This window comes from Rhinoraja longicauda, chromosome 9 (assembly GCF_053455715.1).
Source record: "Rhinoraja longicauda isolate Sanriku21f chromosome 9, sRhiLon1.1, whole genome shotgun sequence".
Lineage (NCBI taxonomy): Eukaryota > Metazoa > Chordata > Chondrichthyes > Rajiformes > Arhynchobatidae > Rhinoraja > Rhinoraja longicauda.
The window spans coordinates 15,597,222-15,612,511 of NC_135961.1; the positions used below are offsets into that span (position 1 = coordinate 15,597,222).

Below are 15,290 nucleotides of genomic sequence, written 5' to 3' on the forward strand. Positions count from 1 at the left end.
ACACACATGCACACACTCAAAAAACAAACAATAGGGAGAGGTTGAGTAGGCTGGGCCTCTATTCCTTGGAGTGCAGGAGGATGAGGGTGATCTTATAGAGGTGTACAAAATCATGAGAGGAATAGATCAGGTAGATGTCTTTTGCCCAGAGTAGGGGATTGAGGACCAGAGGACATAGGTTCAAGGTGAAGGGGAAACGATTTAATAGGAGTCTGAGGGGTAATCTTTTCACACAAAGGGTGGTGGGTGTATGGAACAAGCTGCCAGATGAGGTAGTAGAGGCTGGGACTATCCTAACGTTTAAGAAACAGTCTGGTACATGGATGGGACATGTTTGGAGGGATATGGACCAAGCGCAGGCAGGTGGGACTAGTGTAGCTGGGACATGTTGGCTGGTGTGGGCAAGTTGGGCCGAAGGACCTGTTTCCATGCTGTATCACTCTATGACTCTATCAACAATATCATTTGTTGTCATGAGGTCTAATTTAAACTCTTATGTGGAAAAACTTTTTTTTGAGGTATACAGAAACACAACTGTCATAATTAAACTTGCTTGTTGCTGATTCTGTTAATTTTGGCTTTGAAATGATAAAATTGTCTAATTCACACAATTTAACTGATGACTATATGGGATACGAATAGTTCAATTCTGATTGAGATTTGTTTTCTTTTGATGCAGGTTTACAGAAAAGGGAAACCTGGAAGTTTTGCTTTTTACCATTCAAAGCAAAATGAGAGCAAACAATCAGAAAGTCTACATGCCACGAGAAGGCAAGCTCATCTCAGATATCAACAAGGTAAACATGAAAGATATTTATTTTGTTTTTTTCCATGAAAGAATTGCCTTAACCTTATCAACAGGTCATCAATGGCTTCAGCTGACCCTTAGAATTCACGCATTTGAAGAGGTGCATCTGTTAATTAGAACTCCTATTAATTATTTACTGGTGTTAGAATGCTGATCCAAAGCAGACTAAAGTTGAATTTTTTAATTAAAATGCAGGTTCCACATTGGGGATAGTAATGCATTAGAATGCTGCATTTGCTTTTTTCAATTTTATTCTGAAGTCGTATAAGGATACTGTCCTGTTAGTGTTCTTGGGCCTCTCCCCTTAACTCATTCTGCAAGGTGCCACTAGAGCCCACAAAATCATCTGAAATATTTATGCTACTGAGTCTCAATTCACTTTCAGTGTTGAAGAGTTATCAACGCTAAGGGAGAAGGCCATTCAAACCCCTCAGTCTTTCTTTTCAATTGGATCTTGGCAAATCCATCCATAGTCTCTGAACTATTTGCCAGGTTATCACAGAATCTTAGAAATTTGGCCCATCAAGTCCCTCCCAGACGTTCAGGTGCTCATTAAACTATTTTTGAAATGTGGTGAGGGATTTTGTCTCCACAAATCTTTCAGGAAACAAGTTCTGGACCTTATCAGTTGTTGAGCAACTTTTTTTCCTCTTTCCATCTACCTCTAATTCCTCTACCAATTGTCTTAAATCTATGGTTTCTACTTATTAACTTAAAACTCCGCTGATGTCTCACTGGCGCCGGCACAATTTTCCTGAGGTCTTGTAACCAGAACTGCATGCAGAACTCTCCAGCTGTAGTCAAACTAATGTTTTCTGCAGTGCTGGCATGGCTTCCTTGTTCTTGCATTTGTGCCTTGGTCAATAATGGGAAATATCCTTTATGCCATTCTAGCTACCTTATTAGCCTTTTCTGCTACATTTAATGATATACAGATGAACGTTCCAAGATTTTTCTCTTCTTCCGTACTTCTTGGTTTTCCTCCATTTATTGTGCATTCCCTTTATTTATCCCTTCACTAAAGACATTTTCTCAAACAAAGTAAATGTTATTTGCCAACCTAACTTGTTTGCTTCCTCTAGCCTGGAATTCATTCCTCTTTATCTTCACCATACACATGTCAATTCATGTCTTGAAAAGGTTGGGAACCATTACTTTTTTGGGGAATGTATTCAAAATTTCCACTATCCCATGTAATTTCTAATTTCATTCTAATATAAAGACTCAGTGTAAGTAGCTGCAGATCAGGTCATTTGAAGATTCTGAATAAAATATTTCCTGTAAGTATTAAACTTTACCTTCTGCATTTATTTTTGGTTAAGCACATTCCACCCTGATATTAAAAAGTGCAGCCTCATAACACAACAGCTAGCCATACATGTATTGGTATGCTTGAGATAATTTGTAATGCTGAGGCTTCACATTTTGCTCAGAATTTAAAGAAAAAATATGCAATAAAGTTGATAAAAGTTAGTTATAAGTAATTAACTATTCTGTTTTACGATCCCAACTTTCAGTTTTTATGAGAAGAACCTGGCCCATTTTACTAGCATGGGGTTTGCAGTTGATCATTTCCTCACATAATTTTGGATTGTTTTTCTCTCACAAAGACTCCTCAAGATGTCTGTGTTAAACAAAGTCCAATAGTATTTACAAATGTTGTGAAATTCTACCATTCATACAATTATAGACATTCTTTTGTCGATCTAGCTTCGCAGGCTTCTTAAACTGCTCTTCGCCATTGCTCAAAGAGGGCCTCCTTGTGGCCTGATCACAAACTGACCCAATTTTCGATTATCTTGATAATTTACCTACATTCCCCACTTTCAAATTTAATTTTTTTAAAATTTTAATTGAACAGAGTTATTGATAAGATTAGTTAAAAGTTTGGAAAGTTATTGGTTGTCAATATTATCACCTACAGACCTGGGAAAGACTGGAAAAAGCTGAACACGAGCGAGAACTGGCATTAAGGACTGAGCTGATCAGACAAGAAAAGCTGGAACAACTTGCAAGGCGATTCGATCGTAAAGCTGCTATGAGGGAGACGTGGCTGAGTGAAAACCAGCGCCTTGTTTCCCAGGTAATGCTTTACTTGTTATTTTTTGATGCTCTAGAAAAAATATTGGTCACAATTTTAATTCATGTGAAACCAGGTATCAAGAACAATGAGAATTCAAGGCTAGTGGTTTGCAAATATATTTGAAGATAAAACCTATTTGTTAATGGTTGTATAATGGTACATAATTAATTTTGGTAGATTTTGTAGAGCAAGCGTTTTTTAATATATTCGAATAATCATTAGTTGGTCAAATCTCAAATACAGCTGGAAATAATGAGTCAGATTACTGTTCCAACATAAAAATGTTTAGATTATAGACTCGTATATTGATACATTTACATGAGGTACCAATGCAGTTGTGTTGCCAGATCTGATTGTGCTCATGAAAAAGGCTAGGTAAGTGCATTAAACAGCTCCAGCAATCTTTTTCCCCTTCGGAATTGAATACAGTGCCCTCCATAATGTTTGGGACAAAGACCCATCGTTTATTTATTTGCCTCTGTACTCCACAATTTGAGATTTGTAATAGAAAAAAAATCAAGTGGTTAAAGTGCACATTGTCAGAATTTAATAAAGGTTATTTTTATACATTTTAGTTTCACCGTGTAGAAATTACAGCAGTGTTTATACATAGCCCCCCCATTTCAGGGCACATTCTCGCTGAATATTTAAACATTTTATCATGTAAAGTGACTTCCATTTCTTGTGCCGCAGGACAATTTTGGTTTTGATCTCCCAGCCGTGGAGGCTGCTACGAAGAAGCACGAAGCTATAGAGACAGATATTGCTGCATACGAAGAGCGTGTGCAGGCAGTGGTGGCTGTGGCCAAGGAACTTGAAGCAGAGAATTACCACGATATCAAACGGATCACAGCAAGGAAAGAAAATGTCTACAGGCTATGGGAATACCTACTGGAATTATTGCGTGCCCGTCGGCATCGGCTAGAAATGAACCTCAATTTACAAAAGATTTTCCAGGAAATGTTATATATTATGGACTGGATGGATGAAATGAAGGTATAAAAAAACAGCTCTTCCATTCCTTTTGTAACATTTCATGCAAATTCTTTTAGTAAAGATTGTAATCAATATTTTAAAGCAGCCATAAGCTAAGATGAGCACTTGTACTGGTAATGCAAGATTCGCAATACTTTTTTCATTTTGTTTTAAACTCTTGTATGTTGTGTTCAGTGTATTTAACATGAACAATTGGTGAAAGTTGTTGAACTATCATAGGTGCTGTTGCTGTCCCAAGACTATGGGAAACATTTGCTTGGTGTGGAAGATCTCCTGCAGAAACATGCACTTGTTGAAGCTGACATTGCTATTCAGGCTGACAGAGTCAAAGGCGTCAATTCTTCTGCTCAGAAATTTGCTTCTGAAGGCGAAGGTAAGTTTTATTTTCGCCCTTCACTTTTTATGGTGGTCTTTTTTGTGCTCCAGTGATGGCTCATTGGGTATTCCATTTTATGATGTAAGACCATTCATTGCAAACTTAAAGTTCCAGGAGTTGACAACATATGCTCTTTATTAGCTGAGCTTAGTTTAGCTAGAATAGATACTTAATTTTGCAGAGGTACGCAGGGGTTTGGTGTTTCATTTGGTGTTTCGTTTCTTGATTGCAATTTTGATAACCGCACTAATGAAGGCCAGGCATTGTGCCACTGTACTGCAGAGATGATAACGGTCTGGAGTTGATCCTGGTTTGTCTCAACCAGTTGCAACTAGGATGGCAATTAGGAAAGAGTATAGAATGTATATAGTGGTTAATTTGAATATAGCGATCAAATTGGAGTCCGAGGGCATGATTGAAATGACAATTATTAGAAAATTGGAGTGAAGTAGAATTCTGCTTGTTGACTTTCATCTCGTATGTCATGGTCAGCTCAGAAGACCAATAGTACAAAATTGCAAACTGGCTCAAATGCTTCCTGAAAACTACCTTGCCGTAAAGGCAATGGGGGAAACAGAGCACATTGAAAAGGCTATAACAAAACAACTGGAGAAAATGTTAAAAAGCCTTGAAATAAGGACTTATTTTTCCTTCCCCAGGTTACAAACCATGTGATCCACAGGTCATTCATGATCGGGTAACTCACCTGGAGTTCTGTTACCAAGAGCTTTGTCAGCTGGCTGCTGAACGAAGAGCTCACTTGGAAGAGTCCCGACGCCTCTGGAAGTTCTTTTGGGAGATGGCAGAGGAAGAAGGCTGGATCCGTGAAAAAGAACAGATTCTTTCAGCAGCTGACTACGGCAAGGATCTGACGAGTGTGATTCGCCTTCTTAGCAAGCACAAGGCATTTGAGGATGAAATGAGTGGACGACGTGGACCTCTTCAACAGACGATAAAAGAAGGTGATGCAATGGTAGCTGAGGAGCATTTTGGATCAGAGAAGATTAAGGAACGGATTAAGGACATTCAGGATCAGTGGGCCCACCTTGATGAGCTGTCTGCAATTCAGAAAAAGCGATTGGAGGAAGCTGCTAACGTTCACCAGTTTAAGGCTGATGGTGATGATATTGATGTGTGGATGTTAGATATTCTGCGAATCGTCTCCAGCAATGATGTTGGCCATGATGAATACTCTACTCAAGCCCTAGTGAAGAAACACAAAGATGTGGGTGAGGAGATTGCGAGCTACAGACAAATCATTGATTCACTACATGAACAAGGACAAAGTTTGCCTGATGAATACTACAGGTCACCAGAGGTGGAAGGTAGATTGGCTGATATTGAGGAACGTTACAAGGAGTTAACTGAACTGGCACGACTTCGTAAACAAGCCCTTCAGGATGCATTGTCACAGTACAAGATGTTCAGTGAAGCAGACGCTTGTGAATTGTGGATCGATGAGAAAGAGCATTGGCTGAACAACATGGAGATCCCAGAAAAGCTTGAAGATCTTGAAGTTATCCAACACAGGTTGGGAATAAAGCGTTTGTATTACAAAATATATCCGGTGACAATATTGATTTAAAACCTGTAGTATGAGATATGATTGACAATTGAAGCAGAGTGGATTAGAGATTCAATATTCTAGGGAGTCTGAGAATACTTTATTGTGGTTTATATGTTGGCTGCTTCAGTCTTAACTAATGGATTTCAACAAAATATGATTAAGGTTTATTTTGCTTTTAAATGAGCAACTTTGAATATTTAAGTAGCATTGTATAAATCCAAAGGATGGGTCATTTAATCCGAGGCCTAGTTATTTATTGCTATCCTGATAATAACATGTCAAGTTTCTTTTTGTGTAGTGTAATTTTGCTACTAAATTGGATTCAGAGAACATTTAAAATTTTAAAAAAGCAATACATTGTAAATGCTAGTCAAGTGCCAACTGTGAAGAAAAAAAGTTTCAGAAATTATATCAGACCAGTAATCTTTGAACAGCAGGGCTGAGTTAGCCAAATGTATGTCAAAAATCAGTAAACCAATGCTTGCTGGCCCAACTCAGGGCCAAAGGATTTCAGTCATTACCAGTAACCTTGTGACAAAATAAATTGCTTTCTTCTATTTAGTCAAGAATTAGAGCGCATTAGATAAATAATAAAACTAACTTTAGTTGTTCTAACTATTCCCAGGATTACTTTCATGGTATTGTTAATTATTTTTAAGAATTAGAGAATTAATATCATAAGCCATTTGGAATCCTGTGTTTTATTTATGCAGATTTAATCTTTATATTTTCGTTGTAGGTTTGAAAGTCTAGAGCCAGAGATGAACAACCAGGCTTCTCGCATAGCAGTGGTGAACCAAATAGCTCGTCAGTTGATCCATAGTGGTCATCCAAGTGAGAAGGAAATCAAAGCACAGCAAGATAAGCTAAATACAAGGTATGTAGGTCACATGGAAGTGTACATCGAGACTTGATTCAAAAGTGTTTAATTGGCATGTGTACCAGCAAAGGAACAATGAAATTGTAACTCGTTGTAGCTTAATGCAAAAACAGTCAAACAAATATATATTAATTATCAATAAAATAAATTAATAACAGAAATACTAGGTAACCATTACAGTGCAAAAAGAAAGTCTGTAGTACAACCAGCAACACAGTCCAATGAAGATCATAGTTGCTGAGGTAGTGGTTAGTGTTGTGCAGTGTTCAAGAGCCTGATAGTTGCTGGGAGGAGACAGTTATTGAACCTGCCGTTTTTAGGTTCCTGTACCACTTCCCAATGGAAGAAATGAGAGTGTGCCCGTGGTGGTGTGGGTCTGATGAAATTGGCTACCTTTTTGAGGTAGCATCTTCTATTGAACCCATCGATGATGAGGAGGTCAATACCTTTGATGGACCGGACAATGTCTACACTCTCTGTAGCCTCCTTCATTCCTGGGATTTTGAGTTACCAAACTAGGTTGTGATGTAACTAATCAGTATGCTCTCTGCTGTACACATGTAGAGGTTTGATGGAGTATTCAACAACATACCAACTTCAGGAATGAGGTTTGTGAGCTTTCTTTGTAATTCCATCAATGAACTGGACCCAGCACAGATCTTCAAAGATATGCATGCACATGAACTTGAAGCTTTGACACTCTCCACCACCGTCCTCTTGAGGAAGATTAGTTCATGGATCCCTGGCATTTCCTTCTTGAAGTCAACAATCAGCTCCTTTGTCATACTAACATTGAGAGCAAGATTGTTGTTCTGGCACCATTCAATCGGATTATAAATTACCATCTTGTACTCTTACTCATTACCTATTTACACACACGCACAGGCACACGCACACTTTCCCCGGTCCTCACCTTTTACAGTGCCAGCCTCTCCATCCAACACATCATTCTCTGTCATTTCCACCCCTTCCACATGATCACACCACCAGTCACATCTTCCCATCCTTGCTCCTTTCTGCTTTCCACAGAAACCAATCTCTCCTCAACTGATTGATTTGCTCATACCTTCCCACCCTAACCACCCCCTCCCCAGGCACTTGTTTTTTTGCTCAGGATTTCAGCGTCCGCAGTCTCTTGTGTCTCTCTTTAAAGCAGCACTTTAAAATTCTCAATTTTGTTTTCTCATTTTGTTTGTCTTGCTCTTTCACTTCCGGCTCAGCACGATATCAGTGTTACTTTCTAATGGGAGTAGGAAAATTTGTGAAAGGCATTAGAGAATTTAGATTCCTGGCATACTGAAAGTGATGGTGCATTTATGTTCAGGAATGAGCCAGAGATTCCACTCCTGGCCTTTTTCTCATCAATTAATTCAATTGATCCTTTTTCCACAACCATGCCTTTAGCAGTGAAGGCCCTGCACTCTGAAATTCCTTTCATTAACAATTCTGCCTCCTTTTCTCCATGTCATCTCCTTAAAACCTACATATTCAGTCAAGCTTTTAGTTAGCTGTTCTCATACCTTATTTATGTAACTTGGTATCAATTTTTTGTTTAGCAATACATTTTTGACATTTTTGGGTGATGTGGTTGGCCAGTGATCGTACCTCTGAGACCAAACTAATAATTATTGAACTAAGATGCCATTTTATTTCTCGGTAATTTTTAAATGTAAAAGAAATAGATTTCAGTGAAGCACTTGGCGCATTACTAGACACCACCATGATGTGCATTGTGGCAAAAATCAATCTGCAGTTTGTTCATGGACATAAAGCTTTATTATACAACGCTGAAGCATTTGTTTGTCTATATGATGGAGGATTTGTGTAGCATGGTTACCCAACCGCACAATGTCATAATGTAAGCAGATATATCACCTGTTAGGTAGGTGGATCAAGTTTAAAGCTATTGAGTTTCATTCTTCATTCAAGACCTTTTCACTTTATTACAGAGTGAATGTTTTGATGTGATAAAATTAGCTTAGAAAGATATGTTAAAGTCTAAATTAACAGTTGATCAACTTATCAGCACAGGCTTAATGGCTTCATGCCAACTCTTCATGGTGAAAACTGAGGCAATGTAGAATTTAAAATGATTCTGTCATTTACGCCACCTCTCTCACTTGCTTTCCACCCACATTCACATAGTAATCTGTTTCTTCGAGTAGAACACATAGAAACATAGAAAATAGGTGCAGGAGTAGGCCATTCGGCCCTTCGAGCCTGCACTACCATTCAATATGATCATGGCTCATCATCACATACAGGAAGGAAGCAGGATTCAGGTAAAAATTTGTAGGCCAGGTTCGATAGAATGATTATGATGTAGTTTGCTGTTTCAGAATGCGGTGGAATGGTTAAGGAAGCACTGGCTGCCTATCATTCCATCTCATTTTAGATTTAACAGTGTAAGCACATGTATCTAAACATTTGCTTCCATTTTGCTAATTTTATCCTAGGTGGAGTAAATTCCGTCAACTTGTGGACCAAAAGAAAGATGCACTCAATTCTGCACTCAGCATTCAGAACTACCACCTAGAATGCAATGAAACAAAATCCTGGATTAGGGAAAAGACCAAAGCCATTGAGTCCACGCAAGATCTGGGCAATGATCTTGCTGGTGTCATGGCCCTCCAAAGGAAATTAACTGGAATGGAACGTGATTTAACAGCAATTGAAGCTAAACTAGATGACCTGCAGAAAGAAGCCGAAAGTCTTGCTGCTGAGCATCCTGACCAAGCACAAGTCATTAAGAGCCGACTTGCAGAAATCAGTGATGTCTGGGAAGAGATGAAAAGTACTTTAAAGAATCGAGAAGAATCACTTGGTGAAGCAAACAAGCTTCAGCAATTCCTACGTGATTTGGATGACTTCCAGTCCTGGCTCTCAAGAACTCAAACTACTATTGCTTCTGAAGACATGCCCAACACGCTGGCTGAAGGAGAAAAGCTACTCACCCAACATGAAAACATCAAAAATGAAATTAACAATTATGAGGAAGACTACCAGAAAATGCGGGACATGGGTGAAATGGTAACACAGGGACAAACAGATGCACAATACATGTTCTTACGGCAGCGCCTGCAAGCTTTGGACACTGGATGGAATGAAATGCACAAGATGTGGGAGAATAGACAGAATCACCTGTCGCAATCTCATTCATACCAATTGTTCTTAAGAGATACAAAGCAAGCAGAAGGTTTCCTCAACAACCAGGTAAGATAAGAACAGTTGCATTTAATTTTGACTTTCAATTCTAGTCTGGTTTATGTTATTTTTAAGTTCTGAGAGAAGTTTGCTTGTAATACAGTTTGTTAAAATAAATATTTATTTTACCAAAATATCTGATGAAAACACAACAGAAAATACTGTTATCCACTGTGTTAACCTACTTATTGTCAGTCCAGATGGGCATAAAATATTTATCTGACATACAAATAGCAGGACAGACAAGATTCTTCTATTGAGCAGGATTTTGTTTCAGTTTCACACAAGGCATTTTAGCATCCATTACTCAAAGAACATGAGGGCAGCACGGTTGCACAGCAGTAGAGTTGCAGCCTTACATTGCTTGTAGCGCCGGAGACCTGGGTCCGATCCAGACTACGAGTGCTGTCTGTATTTTCTCCCCTTGACCGTGTGGGTTTTCTCTGAGATCTTCAATTTCCTCCCACACTCCAAAGACGTACAGGTTTCTAGGTTAATTAGCTTGGTATAAATGTAAATTGTCCCTTGTGTGTGTAGGATAGTGTTAATGTGCGGGGATCGCTGGTTGGTGCGGACTCGGTGGGCCAAAGGCCTGTTTCCACACTGTATCTCTAACCTAAACTAAACTAAACTAAATGAATATTAAAGTGTGACTAGAAAGCTGTAGGAATTTGGAGAATTGTGCTGTCCAAGAAAAATCTTATTAAAACAAGACTGCAAAGCTGGAACTGATCATTCCTGTGCATCAATGTTTTGTTCTCCAATCATAATTTGAAGTAAAATGTCAACTAAAAATTATTTGTGTTTTTTTTGTAAACAAAGGAATACGTGTTGGCACACACTGAAATGCCCACAACATTAGAAGCTGCAGAAGCTGCCATTAAGAAACAGGAAGACGTCATGACTACAATGGATGCTAATGAAGATAAGATCAATGGAGTGGTGGAGACTGGCAGGCGTCTGGTCAGTGATGGGAATATTTATTCTGACAAAATCCAGGAAAAGGTTAATTCTATTGATGAAAGGTAAAGAAAAATATCAATCAGATTCAGTCCCTTTCGAAAATAATGTTAAGATTTTGGATGCATGCATTAATTGCACTGAAAAGATACTTCAATTTTACCTGTTGGTGTTTTGTTACTGTACATGCTTTACCTTAGGATGAAGCCTGGGTTCTTCGGAGAATATATTTTGATTGAATGTCTTTTCCCTGTATCAATTTTTACCCATTATTCAGAAAGATCTCCCAGGTCATTTAGCATGATACCATAGAAATATGGTGACACTAGAGACTGCAGATGCTGGAATCTAGAGCAAAGTGCTGGAGGAACTCAGCAGGCCTGGCAATCTTTGACACGGAACATTGTGTGTCCATTTGTCTCCATAGATGCTGCTTGGTCCATTTAGTACTTGGTGATTTGCTGTAGAAATGTAATTGTATTATCCTTATTAAAAGAAAGTTTAAATAATAATATAGTAGAAATTATAACACAATCAAAACCAGCCCAAAACCTTTCTTTTGGAAAAGCTATTTCCTTGATAAACAGTTATTTTTTATATCTCCAATTTTTTGCCATCTGGGCACTGTTGGCAATATCAGCATTTACCTCTCTTCCTCCCATAGAAGATGTTTTCACAGCGCAGTCGGAAATAGGTTTGCAAGACTTAGACCAAATGATGATGAAGGAATTTCAATATATATTTCTGAGTCATGATGTGCCACTTGGAAGGGAACCTACAGATGATGATATTCTCACGCTTCTGAAGTCCATGTTCTCAATGGTAGACTGTAGGTTTGGGAGCAGCTTTCAAAATATCTTGCATGAGTAACTGCTGTGCATTTAATAGTTGTGCACCCTACAGTGACTGATATTGGGAATAAAGGTTTAGGGTGGTGCATGCCACCAGTCAAGCAGATTAATTGACTCAATGTTGCTGAGCATCTTGTTAAGTGTTGCACCAGTACTCTTCCTGGTGGGTGAAAATATTCCATTACATTCCTAAACCCTTAACATTTTAAAAAATTTATTCCCTGGCTACATTTAAATTAGTATAATGGCAGATATTGATAATTAACCAGCAATAGTTTAAAAAAAATTAGCTTTCAGAATCACAAGTAATAACTCAAGCAACCTCTGCCATCTCTGCTCCACAAACCTCTCTGCACCTGCCCACAACAACACAAGCAGCAAAAAAAATCTGAAGCAGGTATAATTATTAGACTTCAAATCCGACACGTCGCAAGCAGCAAATCAGTGTTCTATATTTAGGATCTTTACTCTCCAATCGGAGCCCATTCACTTCCTTGTGCCCTAGGTTTGACCAAATATCTCAGCATGAAAAAGCTGAGGAGGATTCGTCTAAAGGTCTGTTGACGATCACCAGAATTGCAAGTCAATCCAGATATTCTCATGTTGAACAATTGCAAAATATGAATTTTCGAGATCAGGATTCACATTCATGGGGTAGAAGTATTGAAAGGGATTCTTAATGTTCTTCCTCTAAAATTGTACCCACAGCTTGGAAAATCAATGAGTTTCGCTAACAGCCCAGATTCTGCTTACTTTAAAATAACACTTTAAAAAATGTTGTCATTTAATTCAATCTACAGGCATAAAAAGACCCGCAAAGGTGCCAGTGAACTTCTAATGCGTTTGAAAGACAATAGAGATCTACAGAAATTTCTTCAAGACTGTCAGGAAGTAAGCTGGCCGCACAACTCAATCAAGTAGCGCACTACTTTGAATTTTAAATATATTTCATTTTGATGTTTTATATTTCTTAAACAGATATTTTGTTTTACAGCTGTCCCTCTGGATCAGTGAGAAAATGCTCACTGCCCAGGACATGTCCTATGATGAAGCCAGGAACTTGCACAGTAAATGGCAGAAGCATCAAGCTTTTATGGCAGAACTTGCATCAAATAAAGAATGGCTCGATAAAATTGATAAGGTATCAAACTATCTGTTATTGCAGAGTTCATTTTGTTTTGTAATAAATATGCAGCTTGGATGTTATTTTCAGTTTACAGTTAGAAGGGCACATTGTACTGATTAGTTAACTCCATTTCCAAAATCCATTGTATCAAAATAAATAGTTCTCCAACGATTGTGGTTACAACAATTTAATGGTCATATTGTAGCTTTTCCATTATTGCTTGAATGAGTTTAGTATTCTGTACGTGGTTTCTTGATTTGAATGCCTATCATGTATTAGCAAAATACTAATCCTGTACAAAAGAGGTAAAGACATGAAAGGTAATGTTTTCTGAAGGAATACATGTTGTTTATTGACCTATCTTTACACCTGACCACCACTTGGATAGAAAGTCCATATACAAAAGTATCCAAGAATATATTATCAATTTTAAATACTTCTCCTGTGGTTAAATGACAAGTGTCAAATGATGTTGCCCTCCATTTGCTATATATTAAAATTGAGAACTTTTTTTTTACCAGGAACACTTCTGTGTGTTCCAGAATAGATTTCAAATTATGCTATCCATTAGTGTTTTGAGATTCTATGCTGGATAATCAACCTAAAAAAAAGAATAATGTAGATGAGAATGTTTCTCATTAATTTATAGGAAAGAACTGTATTTGTTGTGTGCAAAGAAGTTGATAGCTGATGCTTTATAATGCAACCTCATTGGATTTCTGCAGTAAAAAGGAAAATGTGGTCTGAAAATCATTTTGTTTTGTCATTTAGGATGGAATGCAACTGATTGCAGAAAAACCAGAGACCGAAGTGGTTGTGAAAGAGAAGCTCACTGCTCTGCATCAATTGTGGGAAGATCTAGAATCTACAACCCAGGCCAAAGCCCAGCGTCTGTTTGATGCCAATAAAGCTGAACTTTTTACACAGAGCTGCGCTGATATGGACAAATGGCTGCATAACCTGGAAGGGCAGCTCCAATCTGATGATTATGGCAAGGACCTTACGAGTGTCTCTATCCTTCTCAAGAAACAACAGGTATGTTACCATGATGGTGCAACTTTTCACAAGGAACCATGGAAAACTGCAGATCACATAACGAGATTGTAAACACATTGTTCACTTTGTACTTCATACAGACTGATTTTCTTCCATCACTCCTAATTAGATGTTGGAAAATCAAATGGAAGTGCGAAAGAAAGAGGTGGATGAATTGAAGTCTCAGGCCACGGTTTTGAGCCAAGAAGGTAAAGATACCGATGAGGTGGACAGCAAGCGCACCATAGTTGAAAAAAGATTCATGCAATTATTGGAACCACTGCACGAAAGGAAAAATTACTTGTTGGCATCGAAGGAAATCCATCAATTCAACAGAGATCTGGAGGATGAAATTGTAAGTAGTATCTCCAGTATAAACAAATTAAAACAAAGCATATTAACATTCTTTCTTTTGGCTTGCCTCAAATCCTGATATTTTTAAATTTTACATGAATAATCTGTGTTGGTCATGGTCATTTTAAGTACCATTCATTAAAATGTAAAATACTTGATGATTCTAACTTTCCTTTGGCGTTTTTCAAAAATAGAAAATAATTTGTCAATAAACACATTCATTCTTTTAATGATAGTTGAAAGGTTGCCCAGTTGCAAGTAAAGAAAAATCTTCCAATACCAAAGTATAATGCTTATGTCAAATGTCTTAATTTGTTCCTTTACTTTCCTTTCTACTACAAAGGCAGTACAATTAGATATCAGGAATAATCAGTTAATTTCTTAGCTCATGGTCACAATGTTAGATTTCAGATATTTTTCTCAGTTCATTGATTGAAAATATACCTGCATGAACAATTGAATCTTTTAACTGTATTCTCCACTGAAACAGTCTACAAAACAATAGATTGAATATGCAGGCAGGAACTGCAGATGCTGGTTTAAACCAAAGATAGACACAAAATGTAGGAGCACCCTTCCGAATTTGGTGGAAAGTTTCTGCTTTCTTATTTCATTTCTGCCATTCCAATTTCGCCTCATGTTTTTCCGCAAAACAGTCGGTAATTGCAATTTGTCAATTCGGCCGCTAGATGTTGCTAGGGGTTTCGTGAGAAATCCCCCGCGCCCTGGAACTCTCCCCGAAAATGTGGCACTTAGGCTGGGCAAGGCAGCCTATCTCGACCTCATCAGGACTTCCATGGCCAATCGGTGGGTTGAATTTGCAACCTGCGGCCGGGGCTCTGGAACTCCAGCCCAGCTGGAGCCAGTACATCTATCCCCATAGCCGACTTCCTTGGCCGGCTGGATAAACCAGCAAAGTTCTGGAATCAAGAATGCTAGAAAATCAGTGGTGGAACTGTAATGAGTAAATATTAAATTTAAGTGCAAGATTATATAACTATATTAATTAATTAAGACGGGGTTAAAATATAAAACACAGCAGAAAAGTTA

The 15,290-nt window shown here is 38.1% G+C and overlaps 1 protein-coding gene across 3 annotated transcripts in view; it reads left to right on the plus strand.

Moving 5' to 3' along the window:
* sptbn1 (spectrin, beta, non-erythrocytic 1) overlaps window positions 1–15,290 on the plus strand; it is a 195,776-nt gene that overhangs the window by 143,083 nt on the left and 37,403 nt on the right. For all 3 annotated transcript variants that reach the window (XM_078404832.1, XM_078404834.1, XM_078404833.1), the window contains 12 exons: window positions 680–797; window positions 2,733–2,891; window positions 3,585–3,887; window positions 4,107–4,260; window positions 4,923–5,793; window positions 6,570–6,707; window positions 9,167–9,923; window positions 10,737–10,939; window positions 12,526–12,616; window positions 12,720–12,866; window positions 13,623–13,886; window positions 14,017–14,241. In XM_078404832.1, the coding sequence (XP_078260958.1) occupies window positions 680–797; window positions 2,733–2,891; window positions 3,585–3,887; window positions 4,107–4,260; window positions 4,923–5,793; window positions 6,570–6,707; window positions 9,167–9,923; window positions 10,737–10,939; window positions 12,526–12,616; window positions 12,720–12,866; window positions 13,623–13,886; window positions 14,017–14,241 (3,430 nt within the window). The remainder of the gene's footprint in view (window positions 1–679; window positions 798–2,732; window positions 2,892–3,584; window positions 3,888–4,106; window positions 4,261–4,922; window positions 5,794–6,569; window positions 6,708–9,166; window positions 9,924–10,736; window positions 10,940–12,525; window positions 12,617–12,719; window positions 12,867–13,622; window positions 13,887–14,016; window positions 14,242–15,290) is intronic.